This window comes from Acinonyx jubatus, chromosome A3 (assembly GCF_027475565.1).
Source record: "Acinonyx jubatus isolate Ajub_Pintada_27869175 chromosome A3, VMU_Ajub_asm_v1.0, whole genome shotgun sequence".
In the NCBI taxonomy this organism is placed as follows: domain Eukaryota; kingdom Metazoa; phylum Chordata; class Mammalia; order Carnivora; family Felidae; genus Acinonyx; species Acinonyx jubatus.
The window spans coordinates 27,739,216-27,762,127 of NC_069388.1; the positions used below are offsets into that span (position 1 = coordinate 27,739,216).

Here is a 22,912-nt window from a genome sequence, read left to right on the forward strand (position 1 = left end):
GGGTTAAGTTGGGTGTACCACCACCCCGGAACCACAACAGGGTTCTGTGACTGAGGGGGAGACTGAACACTGGGTAGGCAGGATTAGTGTCTATCGCCCCTGACCTTCCCAGATGCCTGGGCGCCATCACTTTTCTCCCCTCGCCCTCGTTCCCCACAGCCCCTCCCTTCTGGGCCTCGAGGAGTCTCTGTCCTCAGTTTCTCTGGAAGCCATCTTTGCCTCTCTCATTCCCTCTCCCCTGCGTCCATCTAGGGTCTCCTGGTGCCTCTCCTCCTCTTTCTACCCCATTCCCCGCAGAGCTGGTACAGCATTAGCTTCCGTAAAATAATCCCAGCCTTGTCATTCCTCTGCTCAGATCCCAGAGGCATGAAAGGCCCTCCCCCAGCACCCAGCCTCCCTCTCTACTCCCCTGGGCCCCTACCCCTGTAGCTCTTCTCCTCCTCTTCCTCCTCCTCTTCCTCCTCTCCCCTCTCCCCTCTCCTCCTCTTCCCCCTCCTCTACCATTATCTCCTCCTTCACCACCACCTCCTCCACGCCTCCATAATGCTGGCCCCCACCCCGCACTGCATCCGGAATGCTCCTGCACAGGCAGCTCATCCATCCTTCAGAGCCCTGCTCACAGGTACCTCCTCCTGAGTTCTGGAGAGGGACTTACTCCCTCCTGAGCCCAGCCCTTCACCGACAGGATCTGAGTGCTGGGACCATTCAAGGACCCAGCACACAGCAGGCAGGTGCTAGGTGGACACTGACTAAAGGGGCCTGCCAGAGCTGCCACACGGGTAAGGGGTGCTGTGCTTGGGACATGGGAGAGGCTCTGGGGGACTTGCTTTCAGTCCTGCTTGGAGCTAGGCTACTTTTGAGCTACGTCTCTCCGGGAGTTAACCCCACCCCCTTGCCACTGGGGGTGACCCTACTTGCCCCAAAGCCGAAGAGACTCAGAAGAATCACCCTGGATAATTCCCGTGTTTGAGCTTGAACGCCTTGCCTTTTAGGAGACAGAGCTCAGTGCCAGTGGTTTTGTCAAATGGGAAGCACAGCCAATGCGCATGTGTTATGGGTGGGAGAATCATCTGGTAACTCAGCCCGTTAGGAAAGCAGTTTGGCAGCGTATCCGTTGACGCTATAAACCCACCACTGGGGGTCTATCCTGAGGAAGTAGTTCAAAATACAGAAAAACAATTATGCACAAAGGTATCCGTTGGAGCATTCTTTTTGGTAGTGAGAAAGACTAAATATTCAACAAGGGAAGAAGTTAACCATGATGACCCATGAAATGGAAAATCATGCAGCCCATAAAATACTCTTTATAGGGGCACCCAGCGGGCTCAGTGGGGGGAGCGTGTGACTCTTAATCTCAGGGTTGTGAGTTTGAGCCCCACATTGAGTGTAGAGATTACTTTAAAAAAAAGAAAATATTTTAAAAACAGAACTTTTTATTAAGAATATGCCATGGCACAGGCAATTCTTAAGCTATGTTAAATTTTTAAAAGATACAAAGGTGCATACACACCAGGGTTATAACTATATAAAAATAACCCCCACCTCCCCTAAAAGACATTTTTTCCCCTCTGCTTAGAAAAAGACCGGAAGAGGGGCGCCTGGGTGGCTCAGTTGGTTAAGCGTCCAACTCTGGCTCAGGTCATGATCTCGCGGTCCGTGGGTTCGAGCCCCGCGTCGGGCTCTGTGCTGACAGCTCAGAGCCTGGAGCCTGTTTCATATTCTGTGTCTCCCTCTCTCTCTGACTCTCCCCTGTTCATGCTCTCTCTCTGTCTCAAAAATAGATAAATGTTAAAAAAAAAATTAAAAAAGAAAAAAAGAAAAAAGAAAAAGACTGGAAGAAGCAGCAGTGAAACTAATCAGGGGCTCGTCTTTGAACAACAAAACTAGAGGGTTTTTTTTTTTTTAAGTGTGTGCTACTTTTATAGCTATAATAAATATTTTCACAAATGTAACTATATCTAACCTTTTAAAATTACCCCATGGGAGCTAAGGGAGTCCCTTTTCATTTTGTGACCTTCTTGGAATGAATCATTCACTTGTCTCCAGGCCCTTGGTTTATAAAATAGGGGAAAGAAGCGAATGTTCACTGGGAGGTATGCGCCAGACTCTTCCTGTGCATTATCTAATTAAATCTTCACAATTGAAACCCCCATTTTACAGATAAGGAAGCTAAAGCTCACGGTCAGTCCTTTGCTAAGAACTAGGTTTTGCCCTAGGACAAAGCACTCCCCCACCCACCTCTGGCTCCACATGCCCCCCCGCCCCCCCCCCCATGACTATGAAAATCTTTGCCTTTGAGGCAGGGGTGGGGGAGCTGGGGGCTGGGACAGGACAGGTAGAGGGACACCTGAGAACACTGTGTCAACAGAGCCCGTGCAGGAGTTTATCTTACAGGGCAGGGAAGGTCAGTGTTTGCCAGCAGGTGGGAAGATGAGAATTTTCTGCCGACTGCAGCCAGAGCTGGTGTTCTCTGCCTTACCCCTCTGGCCCCAGCAGCCTTTTCCTTTCCCCCTCACTCCAGTTCCCCGTTCCACGTCCCCAGCCTCCTTGGGCATCTCAGTGCCCTGGATTCAGAGCTGCAGGTCTAGGGTTCAAGTCCCAGCACCACCACTGATTTACCTGGGGGCTTGGGCAAGTACCACCCACCCTTGAGTTCAGATCCTGTCAAGTGAGATTGGACTAGACCAGAGGTTCCAAACTCCAGTGCTAGGCAGCTAACAAGCAAAAAACAGTCCAGGTGTAAGTACAAGGGCACTGATACGAACACTAGCAAAAAGGAGCCACCTCCCAGCCCCAGCCGGTCAGTGCCGTGCAGGAATGCAGACACAGAGAGGCAAGATCTTTTGGGTGGTATAAGACAAGACAGAGATCCGGATTTTTTAAAATATGAAATGTCTCGATTTATTAATGTTGACTCAGATTAAAATACATACACGTGCAGGCTGAGGGAAAGTGGTCCACAGGCATGGTATGGCCTTTGGGCTGCCAGTCTGGGACCTCTGGAGTCCCCTGTCCCTGGGTACCTTCTGGCTTTGACCCTCTGACTCCTGGACTCCTAGTCTACAAATGCTCCTGGAGATCATACTAGGCAGAATGATATCCAGGTCTGTAAGAGGAGGAAGGCCATTCTGCTCAGGAGGAGGTGGCCCTAAGTGGCTCTCCTGGGCCCCCTTACCTGCCCTAGGCAAATACATGGGCTTTAAAAGGCTCTGCCCAGCTGCCTGCTGGATACTGTATCCCAGCTGTGGCTTATGTGCTTGGCAGTTGTCCCGCACAACCTCTCTTTATCATCAGGACACTGATTAACCTCCCGTATCTACAAGGAAGTTGGGTGTGACCAGCATGAAGGCACACAACTCCCAGCTGCCCTGGGATTTGGATCCGGGAGCATCTGGTTCTACCTCCCGAGCTCCTGAATGCGGTCATTACACCCCTCAGAGGGGACCTGCCAGTGCTGGTGCTAATGGCAGTGTTTAGGACATGGAGCGGAGCACACACACACGAGTGGGTCTGCGTGTACATGCTTGTGCATAGCCACAGCTAGACCTATTGTGTGCAGGACTGTGCACTGGATGGCTGGGCTTAGTATAGTCAACTCTTGTTATTTGCAGTAGTATGTTCTGTGAAGCCGCTGCAAACCCTGAATTAGTGAATACTGAACCATTGTTCCTGAGGGAGAACACAGGGCGAGGCTCCTGCGAGCCTCCGGTCACACCGTTTTCATCAACAGATCAATACTGAACCTCATTTTGTGTGTGTTTCTGTCTAAAGACACCTTCTTTAGTGTCAGCTGTTGATTTCATGCACATCGAACTCATGCGGACAGCGCTGTAATTCATACTGATCAAAGCTCATCTGACACACGTATTTTCCCAAAAGGCACATCACAGCCTTCTTGTGCCCAGGAACACTAGACGGTTTTTCAGCACTACACTGTTTTCATTTTAAACAGCAAAGTCACCAACAAAAAGCCCCAAAATGTGAAAAATGTGGCACAAAGAGGACACTTGTTTGCAGTATAAGAAGTGAAACAAGGTTGCCTTCCACCCCAGCTGGGAAGTTACACATCAAGGAAACTGACATTTTCCACCCCTCCCGGAAAAGAACTGTGGGTGTTGACTGTGGGTGTTACAAATCATTTTTAGCGAGTAGGTGAATTTGCAAATACAGAATCCGCAGATAATGAGGATCAACTATAGTCCTGTTTCCTTCATCTTTCTCCGGGGGCTGCTGTCAGGATTAGGAGTAGTTGAGACAACGAACTGGATTTTGTGGTGTGGAGATGTGATTTGGAGGGGCAGCTGCAACCAGTCCTGAGTCCTAACTTTGTCACACTTTTCTCATACATGTGAGTTGGCCCCCGGAACCTAAGCGTCCCTGGTGGTAAAATGGAGGGAACGCACCCCAACCTGTGGGGGACACATACGCGTGAATTGAGAGAATAATCCTGGGTGCCTGGCAAGATGCCAGTTAAATAACCGCTTTCATCCTTTCCCCGAAGATGCAGTTACTAAGTGGGTTGCACTCCAGTGCCTGCTACCTACTGAAGATTCAGATGATTCTAGTAGAAGAGACCAGCCCCTAAAGAAGACACCGTGTGTAGAAAGGACTGTCATGATGCAAACAAAGTGCCATAGAGCTTTTTTTTTTTTTTTTTTTGCCCCTGTTTTCATTTGCTCAGAAACCTGCACTTACTTGGGTGGTGACCTCAACCCAAGTGCACGCAGACACTCTTATTCAGCAAATATTTATCGAGGGCCTATGATGTACTAGGTGTACTGGTCTAGGTGCTTCAAATTAGATAAAGAATAAAATGCACAAATATCCTTACCTCCCTGCAGCTTCTATTCCAAAGATAACAAAGTAAATGCATAAATGTCTTCACATAAGGACTGTGGAGAAAATAGAGCATGAACAGAAAAGAGGGGAGGGAGGGTTGTATTTTAAAAAAAAATTAATGTTTATTCTTGAAAGAGAGAGAGAGAGAGGGAGACACAGAATCTGAAACAGGCTCCAGGTTCTGTCAGCACAGAGCCCGACGCAGGGCTCAAACCCATAAACCATGAGCTCATGACCTGAGCCAAAGTCGGATGCTTAACCGACTGAGCCACCCAGATGCCCCAGTTGTATTTTAAATAAAGGGGTCAAGGCAGGTTCACTGAGAAGGTGACCTTGGAGTAAAGACCTGCAGGGGGGAGAGAGCTGGGAGGGAACAGCATGTGCAAAGGCCCTGAGTGCGAGTGTGGACAGAACAGCCATGCGTGAGGGGAGCAAGAGGTGAGGTCAGAGAGGGGTGGAGGGTGGGGCGGGATGCAGGGCTCAGCCTCAGCCAGAGTAAGTACGAGAAGCCAAAGCTTCTATTCCAAGATGGGACCATCAGGAAAGGTTTCGAGCGGAGGAGAGACATGACCAGATTTCACACTCTAAAAGGATCCTCTGGCCGCTGTGCCGAAGTTGTAGGGCTGAGACTGTTGCAGCCCCCCAGAAGAGATGGTGGCTGGGGCCAGAGAGGGAGCAGGGAGGCCCTCAGAGGCGTCACATTCCCATCAGGAACTCCTACTTTGGACACGTTCATTTTTAAGACATTCTGTCGGATCAAAGTGACGATGTCCTGAAATTCTGCCGTTTGGTAGGCAATGATTGGTTTGTGATTTTTTTTTTTTTCCTTTTCCTTCTTTATTTTGGCCATTAGACCTACGTGTGTGTAAATGATTCTGTGGTCAGGCACCCCGGAGATACCAGCTATTATATAACACTTCAGATTAGATTCTGGACTGGGATAAAGGTTTAATATATATGATTAAAAGCGAGAATAGATTTCGGTTAGTAAATAATTTCCACCATGTGTGGAATGCTTTCTGTATGCTGGATTCTTGCTAGGTGTTTCGCTTGCGTCATTGCTAACCATAACCATACTCATGCACACTGTAAGTAGCCCCATTTTACAGATAGACTAAGGCTCAGAGAAGTAAAGTCCTACAGTCATATAGCGGATGGTGGAGTTTGGAATTCAAATCCAGGTATATTTGAGCCCAAAGCCATGGTTTCTTTCGTTTAGATTAAGCCTCTTAACCTCTTCCGAAGGACTTTTAAAATAGAACATAGATGTTTACAGAAGTTCCTTTTCAAAGTGTTTTTAAAGCCTCATTTTCAGTAAATGAAGGGGTTGGGCAGCTCCTCCGGGGGGGCTAGATTGTCATTGACTAGACTAGATTGTCAGGACTAGATTGTCATGCCTTGTTGTGTTGGAAGAGAGGGGAAGAGAGGGAGGGAGGGGGAGCCAGAGGCAGCATGAGTTTATGTGCCTCCCAGGAAGCGCTCTGATCTCAGATTAGGAGGGCGCTGTCCCTGCAGAAAGGGACTGTGGTCCCCGGCAGATCGGAGGACATGTCTACATCCCTTTAGGCCTCTGGTCTTTGTGCTCCTCGTGTCCTTCAGTCTCTCATCAGCAAGGCACAACACACACAAGGCACCTTGGGTAAGAGGATACTGGCTCTCCTCTGTCTTAGGACTCTCCCTGCTGGTTCCCTAGTCTTCCTCCCCCAACAGCAAATCCCATGCAACAATGTCTCTTGTAGCCTCTGTTTTAAGATCTTTATTTCTCCGGGAAGAACTGGTCTGCCTCTTGCTCTCCCTTAACCATGAGAACAAGAACACTGGGCATGGTTTCCTTTATCGCAATGGCAGCCAGGAGGCCCAGAGTTGACTCTGAGCCTCGTTATTGCCGCCGTGTTTGCTGTTCGTGGTCAGGCTGCGTTCGTTCCCTTCTTCCCCGGCCTCGCTCTTGGCGTCTATTTTACTACAGGTCATTTGTGAGCTGCTCTTGGTGGGGGGTGGGACTTGTTCTGTCTCACCCCTAGGCTTCCTTCCATGACTGTTTTACTTAAGCTGCCCCTCTTGTTCTTATTTTATAGAACTTCTGCCTGGATTCAAAGGAGGATGGGGAAGGGGGGGCAATGGGCCGCAGTGCAGAAGCCTCATCACTGGAGATCACAGCCTCTGGGTTTCATTTTCTCTCCGTACAATGATGGGTTGTGACGAAGTCTGGCCAAGACCCCTTCCATCCTGGAATTCTGAGAGTGGGTTGGCCTCGTTGGTACCTGGGGACAAATGTGGGAGTGGGGGAGGGGGCAAGGCAGGGACCTGGACAAAAGGCAGAGTCCCTAGATGTGGCGGCCCCACCATCTTTTCTTCCTCTGGTGCTGGAGAGCTGGAAGTTCAGGAGGAGGAGGAGGAGGCAGGGAGAGGAGCCAGGCTCAGGCTTGACAGCTCTATCAGCCAGGAAGCCCAGGAAAGCATATGCTGCGGCCAAGGTCGCTGAGGGTCTCCATCTGCCAGAGTCCCCTTGCCAGGCAGCCACCGAGCTGGGGCCAGCACCAGAGCCCCTCGGTCCCCCCGCCTCCCCATGGGTGTGTGCAGGCAGGCAGGGGGGATGGAACCCAGTGTTCCCCTGCCGCCCCCTCCCCATACAGGAGAGCACATGGCCTGGGGTCTTGGAGGTGCTGGCTGGGGAGAGGCACAGGAGGAATTTCTTTTTCAACGCTCATCCTTGCTCTGCTTGCCTCCCGTTTCGGTGGTGTCCCCCGCATCAACACCACGGCCTCAGGGTCTCCTGGGAAAGTGGTTTTCTGCAGCATAACGATATGTGTCCCAGTTCTATTGTGTGATGAGACCTTCATGATGCTGTAGAAATGCAGGCACCTACGACCTGGAAGGCCAAGGTGTGACCTTGGGCAATCTTGCCACCTTTGTGGCTTCAGGTTTCCCATGTGTCAGTAGGAACCGTCTCCACCGGGCCTCCCTGCGCAGGGGACGGGTGAGGCGCAGACGGGCTGGTGGATATGCAAAGCTTCCAAAGGGGCAGCCACAGTCTCCTGTCTCCTCTGGGCTGACCCAGGGTCAGGAGCACCAGGGAGCCCCCCGGGCCCGGCTGCCTGAGTCAGGTGGAGGGCGGAGGGCTGCTTCTATTCCCACCCCACAACAACTGGCTGAGCCATCTCAGTGATTCCCTTCCCCTCTTTGGACCATCCCTGTCCTTTTACAACTGTTCACGTAAAATACATATTATGTGGCGGTGCCAGGGTGGCTCAGTCGGTTGAGCATCTGACTTCAGCTCAGGCCATCTCACGGTTCGTGAGTTCGGGGCTCTGCACTGTCAGCACAGAGCCAGCTTGGGATCCTCTGTCCCCCTCTCTCTCTGCCCCTCCCCCACTCACGCTCGCTCCCTCAAAAACAGGCATTAAAAAAATAGCTTAAAATCTGTATTATGGCAGTTTAAAAATGTGCTTTTTATTGTGATAATAATTCACACACCATAAAATCCCCCCTTTTAAAATGTACAGTCCAGGGAGGGTTAGTATACCCAGAGAGGCGTGTATCCATCACCACTGTCTAATTCCAGAACATTGTCATCATCCCCAAAAGAGACTCCTGCCAGCGGTCCTCGCCTGCTCCTCCTTCCCCCAGCCCTTGGCAACCCCTCGTCTGCTTTCGGTCTCTATAGATTTGCCTGCCAAGGACATTTCATATAAATGAAATCATATAACGTGTGGCCTTTTGCATCTGGCTTCTTTCGGTTAGCGTCTTCCGAGGTTCATCCATGTTGTAGCAGGTGTCCGTACCTCCTGCCTTTTTTTTTTTTTTTTTGACTCAGTGATATTCCGTTACCTACCTATCCCTCATGTTATTTATGCATTCGTTGGACACTGGCAGGCATTTGGGTTGTTTCCCTCCGTGCGGAACGCTGTGGCTACGAACATTGCTGAACCAGTTCTTGTTTGCACCCCGGTTTCCTATGCTCCGGGTGATATTGACCTAGCAAGGAAATTGACAGGTCACACGTTAACCCTACGCTTAACGTTCCAAGGAGCTGCCGTGCTGCTTTCCCCGGCGGCTGCACCACTTTACCTTCCCACCAGCAGTGCGTGAGAACTCCAGTTCCTCCACAGCCTCGCCCACGCTCATCTTGGTCTGTCTGATGATAGCCTTCCCACTAGACGCGAAGTAGCTCATTGTGGAAAATACATAGTACCCGGTTAAGCCTGTAAAACCTTTTTCAGATAGAGAAGCAGTCTCATGGCAGGGCCTTCCGTATGTGGAACAGATACAAGGGGAGCCTCTGCAGGTGACGAGGAGGCCTGAGCCCACTGCTCAGCAGGCCCAGAGGCAAATCCTCTGGGGGGTCTGAAGACCAACCCAGGCTCCACGCTCACCCAGGTCGGGAATCTGAGTCTAGTCGCTGAAGATTGTGGCGTGGCGGCCGTCGCAGCCCCCAGCGCCGGCCTGCTTGCCTGGGGCAGCACCCCTCTCCCACCCCTGCGTCTGGGTTGGGGGTCCGTCCAGCCGCTGTGCTGGGGCTGTCGCAGCGAGAAGAAGGAGTCCGATGGCCCCCACCTGTGGCTCCAGCGCTGAGGGTGGCTTGCGCAGGACGGAGGAAGCGAGCTGGAGAAATGCCTTCCCAGGTTCAGGAAGAAAGGCCATCCGTTTCTCGGGGGCTGGACACCCACAGTAGCCGGGGTCACGAAGCCAGCGGAAGGTTTACTGAGCTCCCCTGCTGCGGATAGCCCCCGGAGCGCTAATCCTCCGGGACTCGGAGTACGGCTGCTGGCACGCTCCCAGCCCAGGCTTGCACCATACTGGCATTCGAGGAGCACCAGACGCTCTGCTGTTTGCTGGGAGCACTGTTCGGCATTCTCGTGTTGCCTTGGCAGAGAGACGACCCCTCCCAAGCTCTGTTCTGTCGGTTGCGTCCTCTGCTTTCCGCAGCTGTCAGAGGCCTGAGTCATCAGAGACAGATTGTTCTGTTCCCTGGGGTTTTAGGATGGCTTTCTTCTCTTACTGATGGCCGAGTCGTTGCAAAAACTCATTGATAGTACATACAGGGACTTTCACTTAGCCAGAATATTGGATTAACCCAAGTGCTTGGTCTCTCCCCCCAACGACTCACTGATTGAGTAAACTGCCATAGTGTCTCTTCGGAGAAATGCAGCTTCCTCGTGTTACCGAGGTGGAAACTGAAACCCAGGAGCCCTAGGCATTGAGGGAGAATGAGGCTTTCACTGTAAGTCCGTCATTTCCTTAACAGCTCAGGATCACGGAAGGTTGGATCCAGAAGTGTCTTAGAGACCATCTAAGCCAACCCCTTGGCCTACCAGACATGCTCAGACCATTGTGTTGCTAACAGTTGTGCATTGGTTGTGTTTGTTTTTTATGAAGTCCCCCAGAGGGTGGTGGTCCCTGAGGTTCAACCCAAGGCATGGCATGCTAAGTGGTCATGACAGCAAGTGATGGGAAAGTCCAGGGGGAAAGCCGTGCAGGTCAGAGCCTTGCAGGAGGCGTGTGATGCGTGCATGAGAACAGGGCAGGGAGGGTGCTGCAGGCTGGACCAACAGCCCACGTGGAGGTGCCAGAGTGACTGATGGGGCTTTCCTGGGGGTCAGCAGGCCGCTGACAGCACGTTGGCAAGGGTATGGGTGAGCGGGCCTTGAATGTTGGCAAGGGTAGAGATAAGCGGGCCTTGAATGCCAGAATCAAGAGCCGTGCCCAATTTTTACTTAATCGGGGGCCCCTGATGCCTCTCAAGGGTCCAGATGCTCTTCTCCATTGCTCCTGCAGCCCTGACCCAGACTCTTCTGATTTCCCACTTGGAAGTTCGTGATAACCTCCTGACTGGTCCTCTGCCTGTATTCCTGTCCCTTCCCAGCCACGCTCCACAAAGGCCCCCTACCCCGGGGGGCTTTCTAAACTGCAAGTCTAAACTGGGCCTCTGACCTCACCAGACCCCCTAGTTTCCTCAGCAGCTTCCAGCCATGCCATGCGTTGAACAACTCACTGCCTTTGCCCAGCCTTCTCCTTCCTTCCCACCCGCTTCCTCCTGCTGCCGAACTCCTATTCATCCTTCAAGACCCAGCGTAAATTTCCTCTTGGAGGAGCTGTCTCTGACCCTCGTGAGGCCATGTGATGCCTCGAATGGGTCTCTGTTTTGAAGCCCGCACTGCGTTGCACTTATCTATACTGGCAGTTCCCACTTGCAAGCGTGTGTTGTGTGGCGGGCACTGGGCTGAGCCCCAGGCATGCATTATCCTGCCACAGTAACCACGTGAGGTGCACCCCACGACGGCCCCACTCACAGATGAGGAAGCAAAGGCTCAGAGAGGTGGTGTGGCTCACCCGAGGCATGCGTGTGGAGGCTGACAGAGCTGGGATTTGAGCCCAGATCTGTCTGACTCTGTTTCTACGTCCTTCTGTCTCCTGTTCCCTGGATCCTGCTGTATTCCCTGGATCCCCATTGTAGGCCTTTGGGAGACCGTTGGGTGTGGGAGGGACGGATCAAAGCGGGGGGGCGCAGCAGCGTGGTCATGATGTGGGCAGGTTGGGGACGTGGAGGGAGGCCGGAGTGAGGGCCTGGGTTTACTCTGGTGTTGAGGCGAGAAGAGACTCTCAGTCCGGCGCCCCATGGTGAAGGGTTTCCTTTCCACCTTTCATTCCAAGTGGCAGCCTCTGGCTGCCAGGGGACAGGGCTGTGGGACTCCGGGGAGCTGGCAGGCGGCATGCAGACAGACGCCATGGCAACCCGCCTCCTCTCTGGGGCCTGGAGGGGGAGGAAGGACCTGAGAGAGCACACGGGGCGCACCGAGGCTTCTGAGTAGGATCCTGGAGAGGTGGCTCCCTTTGGGCCTGGGTGGCTTCTGCCCTCCCCTGAGGGATCCCCCGTCCCCCCCGCCTGCAAGGTCCTGTCCCAGCAGGGGAAATGCCTCTTCCACCCCTGTCCTGAATGAATGGCTGGCTCTGGCCTCCCAGGAGACCAGCAGGTCCATCCAGGTACAAACACTGTCTTCTTCCCGCCCCCTGGGCCAGGGAGGAAGGAAGAGGGAGCACAGGAGGAGGGAGGTGTGGGGTTGCCGAGCAGGTAGGAGCAGGGACAGAGGAGACAAAGCTGTCATTGTACTGAGGCCACACTCAGCTCCAAGGCAAACCAGGCAACTTGCCTGCCTCCCAGGACAGAGGCCCGGGACTCCGCCTGGACTTTCCTCGCTCCTTAGCAACCTTTACCCAAGCTGGCCTGGGAGAGTGAGGCCTGTCCTCGGATCTGAGTTCTGCTGAGTCCTGCCTCTGCTGAAAAGTCCTCCTGAAGGCACAGCCTCTTCAGGGCATCCCCCCAAAAGCGACAAGGGAAGGGGGTGAGGCCGGGAGGGTGGCTGGGGCAGCCGGGCTGCCTGGGACGAGAAGCCAGGGTCTGCCGGGCCCTGCGGCTCTGCGAGCTGGGGCCCACGTGTGATAACGCGTCACCCCCCTGTCGGCCCCAAGCTGTGCCCAGGAGGCCCGGAGCCCTTGGTAGCCTTCCTGACAAGTGTGGGGAGCACTGTCTTCGGTCCCGTGGCTCCTCCTTCAGGGGTCGGCCCTACATTGCCTGGAGGCCCTGCCTGATTGGGGCATGATGGGTGGGAGCTGGGGTGAGCAGCTCAGGTGACGGGCATGGTGTCGGCAGCTCCGGCACCCGACACCTCCGGGCAGACAATGCTGGCTGTGTCCAGGCCCTCCGGGGGGACAGGCCACGTTCTGTGTCACGGCCAGGAAACAGGCCACCTGAGCAGCGCCTTTGTCCTCTCAGGAGGCAGCCCCGCCACCGGGCAGGTTGACCAGGCTCCCGGGAGGACGTGGACGTGGGAGGCCCGTGTGACCAGGGGTGGGGCCAGCCAGGGGACTCCGGAGTCTGAGACCCAGGCCCTCGGGCGCCTGGTGTTGGCCTGGTTCCGATGTTGGCCCTGCCCACACTCTGGGGGCGTGACTGGGGCAAGTCCCTCCTCTGGGAGGCTCGGATTCCTCATCTGTGAGGGGACTAATCACAGCACTTCCTCATAGGGTTTTGGGAGGAGTCAATGGCACACTGTACGTAACGTGCTTGGCACGGGGTCTACGCGCAGCGGGGCTCGGTGAAAGCTGCTCTCCAGCATGGGGGAAGGTTGGGGCATGGTGTCCTTGGCCAGGTCTCCAGGAACCCAGGCTGCTGGCCTCAGTCCCTGCTCTGAGCACGGAAGAAGGAGGGAACTGGGGTCTCTGGAGCTGGCCTAGGACTAGCAGGTTGGCGCAAAGAGCCCAGGCCCGCCCGCCTCGGACTCCAGGGGTCTGGGGTGACGCCCAGTGCCAGAGGCCTCCCGACAACAGCCAACGCTCAGCCTGCCATGGGGCTTCTCCCCTCCTTAGACCCTTCTAGGGCTGCCCTTGGAGCCTAAGCCCCTACCCACTTGTCAAGAGTGCCAAGGAAGGGTCCCTACAGGCCTGGTCACTTCCTACTAGGTCCAGCCCGCCAAGCACCCCCCCACCCCCACCAGAGGAGGGCTTCTGTACCCATTCACCCCCCTTCCTCATCTGCTTTGAGCCTGTGCTCTGAGGTCCTGACGCATGCCCGAATCAGCATGCGTGATTGCATGAATGGGTGCAGGCCTGCCTGTGTGTAGCATGCGTGGGGGGGGGGGGGGCGGGGAGGTGGCCTGGCTGCACGTGCTGCATTGTGGGCGGGCCCCGAGCATGTTCACTGAGATGTGTGTGGCCTGCCTTAGAATGGCAGGGACCTAGTACCTTCTCACATTTGTGTGTATCCGTATGTCTTTCTACACGTGTGCTGGTATGTTGGTCTGTCTTGTCTCCCCTATAGACAGGAAGCCCTGAGCCACACGCCAGCGGGCGCCCTGGGAAGGTGACGTCACGACTAGCCCAGCCTAATTTGGGGTTCCTGGTCCTGCTCCAGGAGTCCTCCAGCCTGCAGCCCCCGCCGAGGAGGGAGGACTGTCTACCGTGGGGTGGGGTCCGAGTCAGGGATCGGGGGTCCCGGCTTGTAGTGTAGAGAACTCAGTGCTGTGCTGAGTCAGGAGCCCTGCCCCGAAGCCCGTGTGACCTTGGGCCAGGCCTTCGAGCTCGCTGTCCACATTCGATCATCTGGAGAACACAGAGTCGGATCTCTGATTTCCGGCTGCCCCCGAGGCCCTGACGTTCGAGATTTTAAGTCAGGTGGCAGGAGTGTGCTAACTTCGTTGGTGGAGGGAGCTGTGGCCAGAGCCTGGCGGCTGGGCCCTCGCTCGGTCCTGGGGTGTCCTGCTGAAGGGTGAGAGGAGAGCCATGCCAGGCAGCGGCCCCAACGAGAGGATGACATGGCCTGGTCCGGCCCTCCCCACGGCCCCCCCAACGCGCCCTCTTTCCTCAGCCCCGGGGACACCGCCCATCCCACCCCTCACCCGGACCCGCAGCCTCATGGCCATGTCCCTGCCGGGCAGTAGACGGGCCTCTGCTGGATCCCGCAGGTGAGTCTCCCCCTTGGCCTCAGAGGGCGGGAGGAGGGAGGGTCTCCGTCCTCACTCTGCCACCAACATGCAGGGTGCCCGTGAGCACGTCATTTCCCCAGTTTTCCCAGCTTTAAAACGGGGCTCGCCAACACTCACCTCCTCCTGGAACTATTTAAGGGCTCAAATGACGCAGTGGATATAAAAGTTCTCTGAAGAATCAAACCACTGGATTCCTACCATCACCACTGCTGTTGTTAGGCTTCACAGTTACCGGAGGGGACTCACGCCGTCATCCACTCTGGCTCACTCGGGCCCCCCTGCCCCCTTGACTTTGACCTTTGTCCCTACCCCGGCCTGCCCTGCTCTGCCCCACCTGTCTCGGCCCACTCAGGGCCCTCCTCTGGGGTTGGGGGACCCTGAAAGTTGAGGACCCCTGGCGAGACAGATGGGAACCCCGCCCCCCCGCCCTTGGCCCTGCCCAGCCTCCATTCCTGTCCTGGGGAGCCAGGAGGACCGGCCTGCTCCTGGTTTTCCATCTTGATTTGCGCTGTCTGTTCTGTCACCCCTGTCTGTGCGTCCCCCTCTCCCCTCTGCTTCTCTCCCCGGTGGCGACCCCGCAGCGGGGGCCCTTTGGGCCGCAGCGGCCTGGCGGTGTTCGCCCAGTGTCCGCAGCTGCCCGCCAGCCAGAACGAGCACCTGCCTCTTCTCCCTGCCTCCAGGCGCACCTCTCCGCCAGTGAGCGTGCGGGACGCCTACGGCACCTCCTCTCTCAGCAGCAGCAGCAACTCGGGCTCCTGCAAGGGCAGCGACAGCAGCCCCACGCCCAGGTAAGGCCTCCCCTGTGCCTGGTCTCCTGCTGGCTGCGCACTTGGGCGCCCTGGGCGGGCTGGGGCTGTAGGACTCCAGCGTCACTGGCTGTGCGGGTCACTGTCCCAGAGCCTCAGCTCCTCCTGTTTGAGGGAGGGATGTGACACCGCCAGCCGCACATCACCCTGTGATGCTCTCAGAGCGAGGGCCCGGAAGTGTCCGGACCCCGTCCCGTCTTCCTGCCCCGCCGTCCTTGGGGTACGGTTTTGTCCTTGCCATTCCAAGAGGCTCCTACCCCTCCAGGCATCAGGCCAGCATCGGGTCCAGAAGGAACAAGGACCCAGCGCAAGGGGCTCCTGCCTCCTGAGAAGGGACACCTTCCCCGGGACTTCTGTCTCCGCCTTGCCAGCTGGCACTGGCCATGGCTGCAGGGCAGGTGGTGCCGGGCAAGATAGGTAGGGACAAGCCACTCGCGGCATCTGCCATCCCGCTCTCCTGAGGGGCCCCTGTGAGAGAGACCGAGGTGGAGCTGGTCAGGAGAACGGAGTGTGTCACAGCGTGGCACCTGCCAGGCTGTACCCTCAGGGAATGGCGGAATGTAACGGGAACAGCAGGATCGGCTGGGGAGACAGGTGAAGGGAAGCTGTGCGTCCTTGAAAACCAGGGAGGGACAGCCGTAATGGCGGCCCATCCTCGTTCCCCAGTGGAGCCGGGGGAGCGCGGCCTTGGCGTTCGTACTTCCCGTCTCTGAGTCTCCATTCCCTTATCTGTAAAGAGGGGCCAACATCCCACAGGTCTCTGTGGGTTGATGTCTGCAGGTGGCCCGTACTGGCCACTGCCCTCGTGAGGACTTTGGTCCCACCTGGGGGTCCTGGGCCGCCAGGCTGGCGAAGGCTGGCCTTGGCCTTCCGGCAGAGACGGTGTCATTGGTGCGAAGTGATGCTCAGATCAGGCCGAGACGGCTGTTCTCAGAGTTTTCTGCCACGACACGCGTGACGGGTGACACGCGTGTGCAGGACCCACGCCTCAGCCTCCTGGCTGCAACCCCAGCTTGGGGTGGCGCGCAGCAGGTGTGAGTGGCACTGAGGGATGCGTTCACTTCGAAAAGTATATGACGGGCAACTTTAATACTTCTTCACAGCAGATTTTTGCAACGCGTGTCATCATGGCAGTCCACGGGGGCGGCCCCAGCCCCGAGGCTGAGAAATCCCGTGAGAGGGTCTCCTTGCCCATGTGGACAATGTCAGCTGTGGGTGAGCAGCGGGGCCTTGGTGCAAACAGCCAGGTGTTCCGGGGCGTGAATAGTGGAGAGCCATGAATCACGGTGTATTCTTCTTCTCGGTTATATATAAACATATTTTTTCCCCTTCAAGGATAGAGCTAGTGACTAAGAACGTATGAGTGTTAAGTGTTACATTAGAGCAAAAAAGCACATTAGAGAAAAACCCATGAAAGCGCATAGGAAGCGTGAGAATGGCTGCTTGTTCTGTAATTCTCAACTGCGCTGGCTTAACTGATCCTGGAGCCCGGGGCCCCGCGAGAAGCCCCTTGTCACTCGGCACAGACCGGCGCCCCTCTAGCTGGAGTCCCTGCGTGGCAGCCGCTGGGATGTCCGCAGCGTGGGGCCCTGGCCCCCGCTGGCTGCTTTCTCTCTCGGAAGGAGATTCTTAGAGTCCGCAGAGGGGGAGTCCCCGGCTCGCGACCCACGCCACCCCTCTGCCCCTTGTCACGCGGAAAAACAGGCCAGCGTGTGATGTGACCTGAGTTAAACCTAGGGACCACGAGGTGAGGAAGTAGAGGAGAATCATTTCTCTTTCTCTCCGCCTCTGTCTACACATTCTCTTCGATGGCTGACGGTTTAGAAAGACTTCTTTCCTCCATAAACATTAGCCGGCTCCCACAGAGCCGTTCACATTCCCTCCGGGGTGGCTGCTTCTGCGAACCAGGGTCAGACCTGGCGATGTCACTGCCCCTCCCTAGACGCGGGGGTGGCCGGCCCCTAAAGGAGCAGGAGTCGGACGGCCACAAGGCCTCTGCCAGGCTGTGTGAGAATGTGCCCAGGCTTTTAAGACAAGACCCAAGGAGGTTTCCTCGTGAACAGAACAACCCGCAGGCAGGAAGCTGTGAGTCGAGGCGGCTGGGCTGCGTGTGTTGGTGAAATCGGGTGCTCTCCGCTGGGTGCAAGCCTTGGCCCTCCGTCCTCCACTGGGTGGGAATCCCTCCACCTTTGCTGAGCTGGGTCCAGGGCGTGCTCACCACACACACACACACACACACACACACACACACACACACACACACATCTGTGCCACCCGAGGCCAGGTTGCATGTGGCACCCGGCTTGCTGCCAGCTCAGGGTTCAGCCGTTAACGAGGAGAAGCCCCGAGCTGGTGAGCGATCACACGTGCGTTTGCGTGTGCCCTCAGAGCACGAGCGCGTATGCGGGTGGCAAGGGTCTGCGTGCATCTGCGTGAACCCGCGTGTGGGCCAGCGTCCTAGGACGCGTGAGTGGCCCCCGAGGGTGGCTGCGGGGTGGCAGGACGCACGGGCACGTGTGTGCGCACACGCAGGTGGGCGCGCAGACACAGACGGACCGGGGTAATCGTACTCAGATGTGTACTCCAAGGAAATACGTGTGCATGGCCGTGCAAACTCGTGTGTCCGTGAGGATGGCAAGCAGGGTGTCAGAGTGTGTTTGGAGACCGCCGTGCGTGCACACGTGTCTGTACCCGCTGTTTCCCCCACGGTCCTGCAGGCCAGGCGGTGACGGCTCTCGGCTCTGGGGGGTGTTTGCTCCTGCACGGCGGGGGGGGGGGGGGGGGGGCAGTCCTTGCCGCCATGCAGGCCCTGGGGGAATGACACAGGGAGGGGGACCACACCGGCCTCTGGCCCCCAAACGCATTCTCTGGGTTAGGAGCCTGGACACATGAGTTCTGGGATCGCCACTGGGACTGAGCTGACCAATAGCATCAAGAGGGCACAGAACACGGTGCCAGGCTGTGCGCGTGCTGTCGTGTGTCCCCACCCCAACTAGAGGACCCCCGAGCTCCCCACTGTGGTCTTCACGCAGAAGAGTTTTTATTTTTTTAACATTTATTCATTTTTGAGAGACCGAGAAAGACAAAGCATGGGCAGGGGAGGGGCAGAGAGAGAGAGGGAGACACAGAATCCGAAGCAGGCTCCAGGCTCTGAGCTGTCAGCTCAGAGCCTGACACGGGGCTCAAACTCACCGACCGCAAGATCACGACCTAAGGGGAAGTCAGATGCTTCACCGGCTGAGCCACCCAGGTGCCCCCAGAAGAGCTTTAACAGAACCTACCTTCCGGAAGGTCTGGGTATTCTCATGCCCACCCGGGCTCCTGGGGGAAAGCCTGGCCCGGAGCTGTCTGGTGATGGTTGGGGACCTCTTCCACCCTCCGCGCTGACATGTGTCCCCACGCAGGCGCTCCATGAAGTACACGCTGTGCAGCGACAACCACGGCGTCAAGCCCCCCACCCCAGAGCAGTACCTGACCCCACTGCAGCAGAAGGAGGTGTGCATCCGGCACCTGAAGGCGCGGCTGAAGGACACGCAGGACCGGCTCCAGGACCGGTGAGCCGCTGGCGGAGGGCTGGGGGTGGGTGGGCAGCCCTGGGCAGCCCTGGAGACCCCCTGGCCTGGAGACCCAGGGCCCTGGGGCACTTCCGGGAGGAAGGAGCTGCTGAGGGCTTCCCGGCACCCAGCCTGCCCTTTCCTTCCGGCAAAGCCCTGGGGGAGCCCCTTTCCAGAGCCCTCAGCCGCCCCTATGCTCCCCTCAGCTGCTCTCCCTGACTGCAGGCAGCTTCCCCTGACAGCTGGCCAGTCCTCCCCACACCCCAAGGTGGTGCTCTCCCACTTTGGCCCTGGCAGCCCCATTTGGCCACTTCTTACCCCCTGGCTCCTTTCCACCTGGGGAGCAGGGGCACAGGGCATCCTTCCTGGCTCACCTTCCCTGTTGGGGGTGGGACACCCCCTCAGCCCCTATTTGTTTCCACCCAAGGAGTCACCAGTGGGGGGGTGGGGGCTCTGGGCCCACCAGTTCAGGCCCCATAAGCCTTTCTGCTCATCTACTTACAGACGATGTGAGATCCTGAGAAACCTTTCCTGAGCTCCTACCCAGCCCAGGGAACCCCAGCCCGCCCCCCACGGTCCCATCTGAGCTCATTCTCCACACCTGAGGGCAGACCATGACCCTCTCAGCTGCTACCTTTCTGGGCCAGCGGCTTCAATCTTTATGACTGAAGCTTCAGGACTGCCCTCTGATCTCTTCATCACCTTAATCATTTCCTCTGCGCTGTGTCAGTTCAAATCCGCAGCCGCTGGGAGCTGGATCCCACGCTGTGCCGGGCACTGAGGGCCGGGGCAGGCCACCGCGAGTATAGCTTCTTTCCTCTTTTTAAGAAACCCTACAGTTTCCCTATCCAAAGTGTACAATTCAGTGATGGTTAGTATAGTCACAGAATCGTGCCCCCATCACTGGTATATAATTCCAGACTATTCCCATCACCCCAGAAACAAACGCCATTCACAACCACAGCCACAGCCCAGGCTCCCGGTTACCGCTAATCTTTTCTGTCTCTCTGGATTTGTCTATCCTGGACACGGCATATAAAGAGAAGCATACGCCATGCGTGAGCACCCCTTCCGTGACCAGTGCTCTGCCAAGTAGCCAATCCGGTTTGGGTTCGTTGTGGTTTTGAACCACAGGAAGTTACAGGTGGCATTCTGTGGGCCTCCTCGTCTGTAGAGTTGGGATTTCTATTTTTAGCTCCCATCATCTTCTCAGTGATGCCCTGGCTCTGCCTGGCCATTTGCACTTATGTCCTCAGGAAGCAGACAGCCCATCACGTCGCTTCCTTTCTGGGGCTGGTCCAGCGGCTGGAGCAGACGTCTGCCCTGTGTCATTTGGGCACGATGCCCTGGCATGGACATGCCGACACCTCAAATCCCTGGCCACGCTTGCGGGAACCTGCGGTGGCTCTTTGCTTGCCCCCCCCCCGCCACACGGCCCACTCTCCGTGTGTTTGCTTTGATACCTGCCTCCTGCAGTCACCTACCTTCTCCTTAAAGAAGCTTCTAGACTCTGTGCTTTTGTTTGCCGTGTCCCCACATCCCGAGATGGCCTTGCCCCCGTCCTGCTTCCTTGGCGAACTCGTCCTTCGAGGCTCGGTTCAAATGTAACGTCCTAGTCGGGGTGGGGAAGCCACAGCTCCCTGGCCTGGGGTCCTACTGGCTCCAAGGAGAGAGGGGAAGGGCCCGGCCACACTGAGCATGCCCAGTCCCTTCCTCCAAGCTCACTCTCCCTCCCAGGACACAGCGCCAGTGCAGAGGGTATCCGTAGAGTGAGTCCCAGTTAGGGTCCCCCGTGCCTGCTGGTACATCTAGTATTGCCACTCTGAGTAGCTCCGTCACGGAGTTGTTTCCCTTTGGGTGGTCCAGTCCGCTGCTTTCCAGATAATGCCATTGCCGACCTTCACGGCCACCACAGCCCCTCATCCCAGTCCCTGTGACCATGAGTCCTGGCCTCATTTCCTGAGCTGCACATTCCATCTGACTCTGAAAAGCGCGTGGCGCTTGATCTGGAATGATGTCCCTGGTGGACTCCTCACCCTCAGAGTGGTGGTCTAGCCATGCGTGGATTGCATTTCCGTGAATTCGGGGCACGTGGGCCGCATGGCTGGGAGGGATGCTGCGGTGGGCACCCCCCGACAGGACTTCCCGTCTCAGGAATGGCTTTCCTCCGTCCTCACCGCTTTCACTGCGTCCTGTCCGATCTCGCGCTGCCTTTACCTCCAGACTTGATAGGATGTTTATCTAACTCGCCTCCGTCCCCCGCACCCCGGATTCATCTGTGACTCGGGGGTTTCAGACGCCTGTGTCTGGTGTGCCTGGCACGTGCCTCGCCTCTTGGGAGTGGCCCGTGCCTTTTTGTCCATCTTTTGGGCCCACCCTCTTCATAGTAGATACACAGCAGAGACATTAAGTGTGACTAAAAGAGGGCCATCTGTTGTCATCACTTTCCTCTGTTCCACCCACCACTCTTCATCCCCCCACTTGAGGGAAGGTGTGAAATCGGCAGCCTCCCCCCACATGGCGACTGGAACATCCCTCAGCAAAGCAAAGCGGCCCACGGCCTGCCCCCGCGTCCCCGGCCGGGTGTCCCTCCGCGGACAGTTTTCAGCACCGGATTTCATAGGGGGCCGTGTTCCTTCCCCTAGAGCGGAGATTTTAGGTTTAGTTTTTATTGTCGCGCGTTAAGATTTTAAAGTGGATGTGTTTGGTTTTTATAGCAGCAGCATATATGTATACACTGAGCGTTTTTCTTGTCTAATCTCTTCTGTAGGTGATGGATTTAAATGGGGACAGTCGTCTGCATTATGGCCTCCAGGGCTGGGGATGCAGAGGGGCCCGAACGTGTCTTCTCCCCCCCAAGAGGAGGCCCCCTTGGCCGCCCCCTTCCCCCCCGTGGAGCAAGGAGGAGGCACTGAGTCAGGCCTTGTGTGTTCCGGCCCTCTGTCCTTAGTGACAGCCCCTTCCTTGCTTGCCCTTGGTGGTGGTGACGGGCCAGGCAGTGAGCGTGTGTGTGTCATCTGCTCGCAGGGACACGGAGATTGATGACCTGAAGACACAGCTGTCGCGCATGCAGGAGGACTGGATCGAGGAGGAGTGCCACCGCGTGGAGGCCCAGCTGGCCTTGAAGGAGGCCCGCAAGGAGATCAAGCAGCTCAAGCAGGTCATTGACACGGTCAAGAACAACCTCATTGACAAGGACAAGGGGCTGCAGAAGTACTTCGTGGACATCAACATCCAGAACAAGAAGCTGGAGACGCTGCTGCACAGCATGGAGGTGGCCCAGGACGGCATGGCCAAGGAGGATGGCGCCGGGGAGTCGGCCGGCGGGTCCCCCGCCCGCTCCCTCACCCGCAGCTCCACCTACACCAAGCTGAGTGACCCGGCCGTGTGCGGGGACCGGCCCCCCGGCGAGCAGCCCGGGGCTTCGGGCGAGGACGGGGCTGACAGTGGCTTCGCGGTGACCGACGACACGCTGAGCCGGACGGACGCGCTGGAGGCCAGCAGCCTGCTGTCGTCGGGCGTGGACTGCGGCCCCGAGGAGGGCTCGCTGCACGGCGGCTTCAGCCTGGGACCCCGCTTCCCTGCCAGCAACACCTACGAGAAGCTGCTGTGTGGCACGGAGGCCGGCGTGCAGGCCAGCTGCGTGCAGGAGCGTGCCATCCAGACAGACTTCGTGCAGTACCAGCCGGACCTGGACACCATCCTGGAGAAAGTGACCAGGGCCCAGGTCTGCGGGGCGGTCCCCGAATCGGGGCACGGGTGCCCGGAGCCGGAGCCCCGCCCCCCGGGGCCCAAAGACCCCGACTCGGCCGTGGTGGTGACGGTGGGTGACGAGCTCGAGGCCCCCGAGCCCGTCACCCGAGGGCCGAGCCCTCACCGGCCCGGTGCCGACCCCAACCCGTCGGTGAGCGTGGCGTGCCCCGTGGAAGACGAGGAGGAGGTGGCCGCGGCCGAGAAGGAGCCCAAGAGCTACTGGAGCCGCCACTACATCGTGGATCTGCTGGCCGTGGTGGTGCCGGCCGTGCCCACGGTGGCCTGGCTGTGCCGCTCGCAGCGACGCCAGGGCCAGCCCATTTACAACATCAGCTCCCTGCTGCGGGGCTGCTGCACGGTGGCCTTGCACTCCATCCGCAGGATCAGCTGCCGCTCGCTGAGCCAGCAGGGCCCGGGCGGGCCGGGCGGCGGCTCCCAGCTGTGAGGGGTCCGCGTCCCCGCCAGCGGCTCCAGCGGCCCG

General features: G+C 57.2%; 1 protein-coding gene across 7 annotated transcripts in view; it reads left to right on the plus strand.

Moving 5' to 3' along the window:
* SNPH (syntaphilin) overlaps nucleotides 1–22,880 on the plus strand; it is a 32,792-nt gene extending 9,912 nt beyond the window's left edge. For 2 of the 7 annotated variants that reach the window (XM_053200143.1, XM_027069746.2), the window contains 4 exons: nucleotides 14,201–14,297; nucleotides 14,900–15,106; nucleotides 18,529–18,678; nucleotides 21,706–22,880. In XM_053200143.1, the coding sequence (XP_053056118.1) occupies nucleotides 14,248–14,297; nucleotides 14,900–15,106; nucleotides 18,529–18,678; nucleotides 21,706–22,876 (1,578 nt within the window). In that variant the 5' untranslated portion in view covers nucleotides 14,201–14,247 and the 3' untranslated portion in view covers nucleotides 22,877–22,880. Of the gene's footprint in view, nucleotides 1–10,632; nucleotides 12,889–13,654; nucleotides 14,298–14,899; nucleotides 15,107–18,528; nucleotides 18,679–21,705 lie in introns of those variants that run through there. The other 5 variants (XM_053200146.1, XM_053200144.1, XM_053200142.1 and 2 more) reach the window with 4 other exon arrangements.
* The last annotated feature ends 32 nt before the right edge of the window (nucleotides 22,881–22,912 follow it).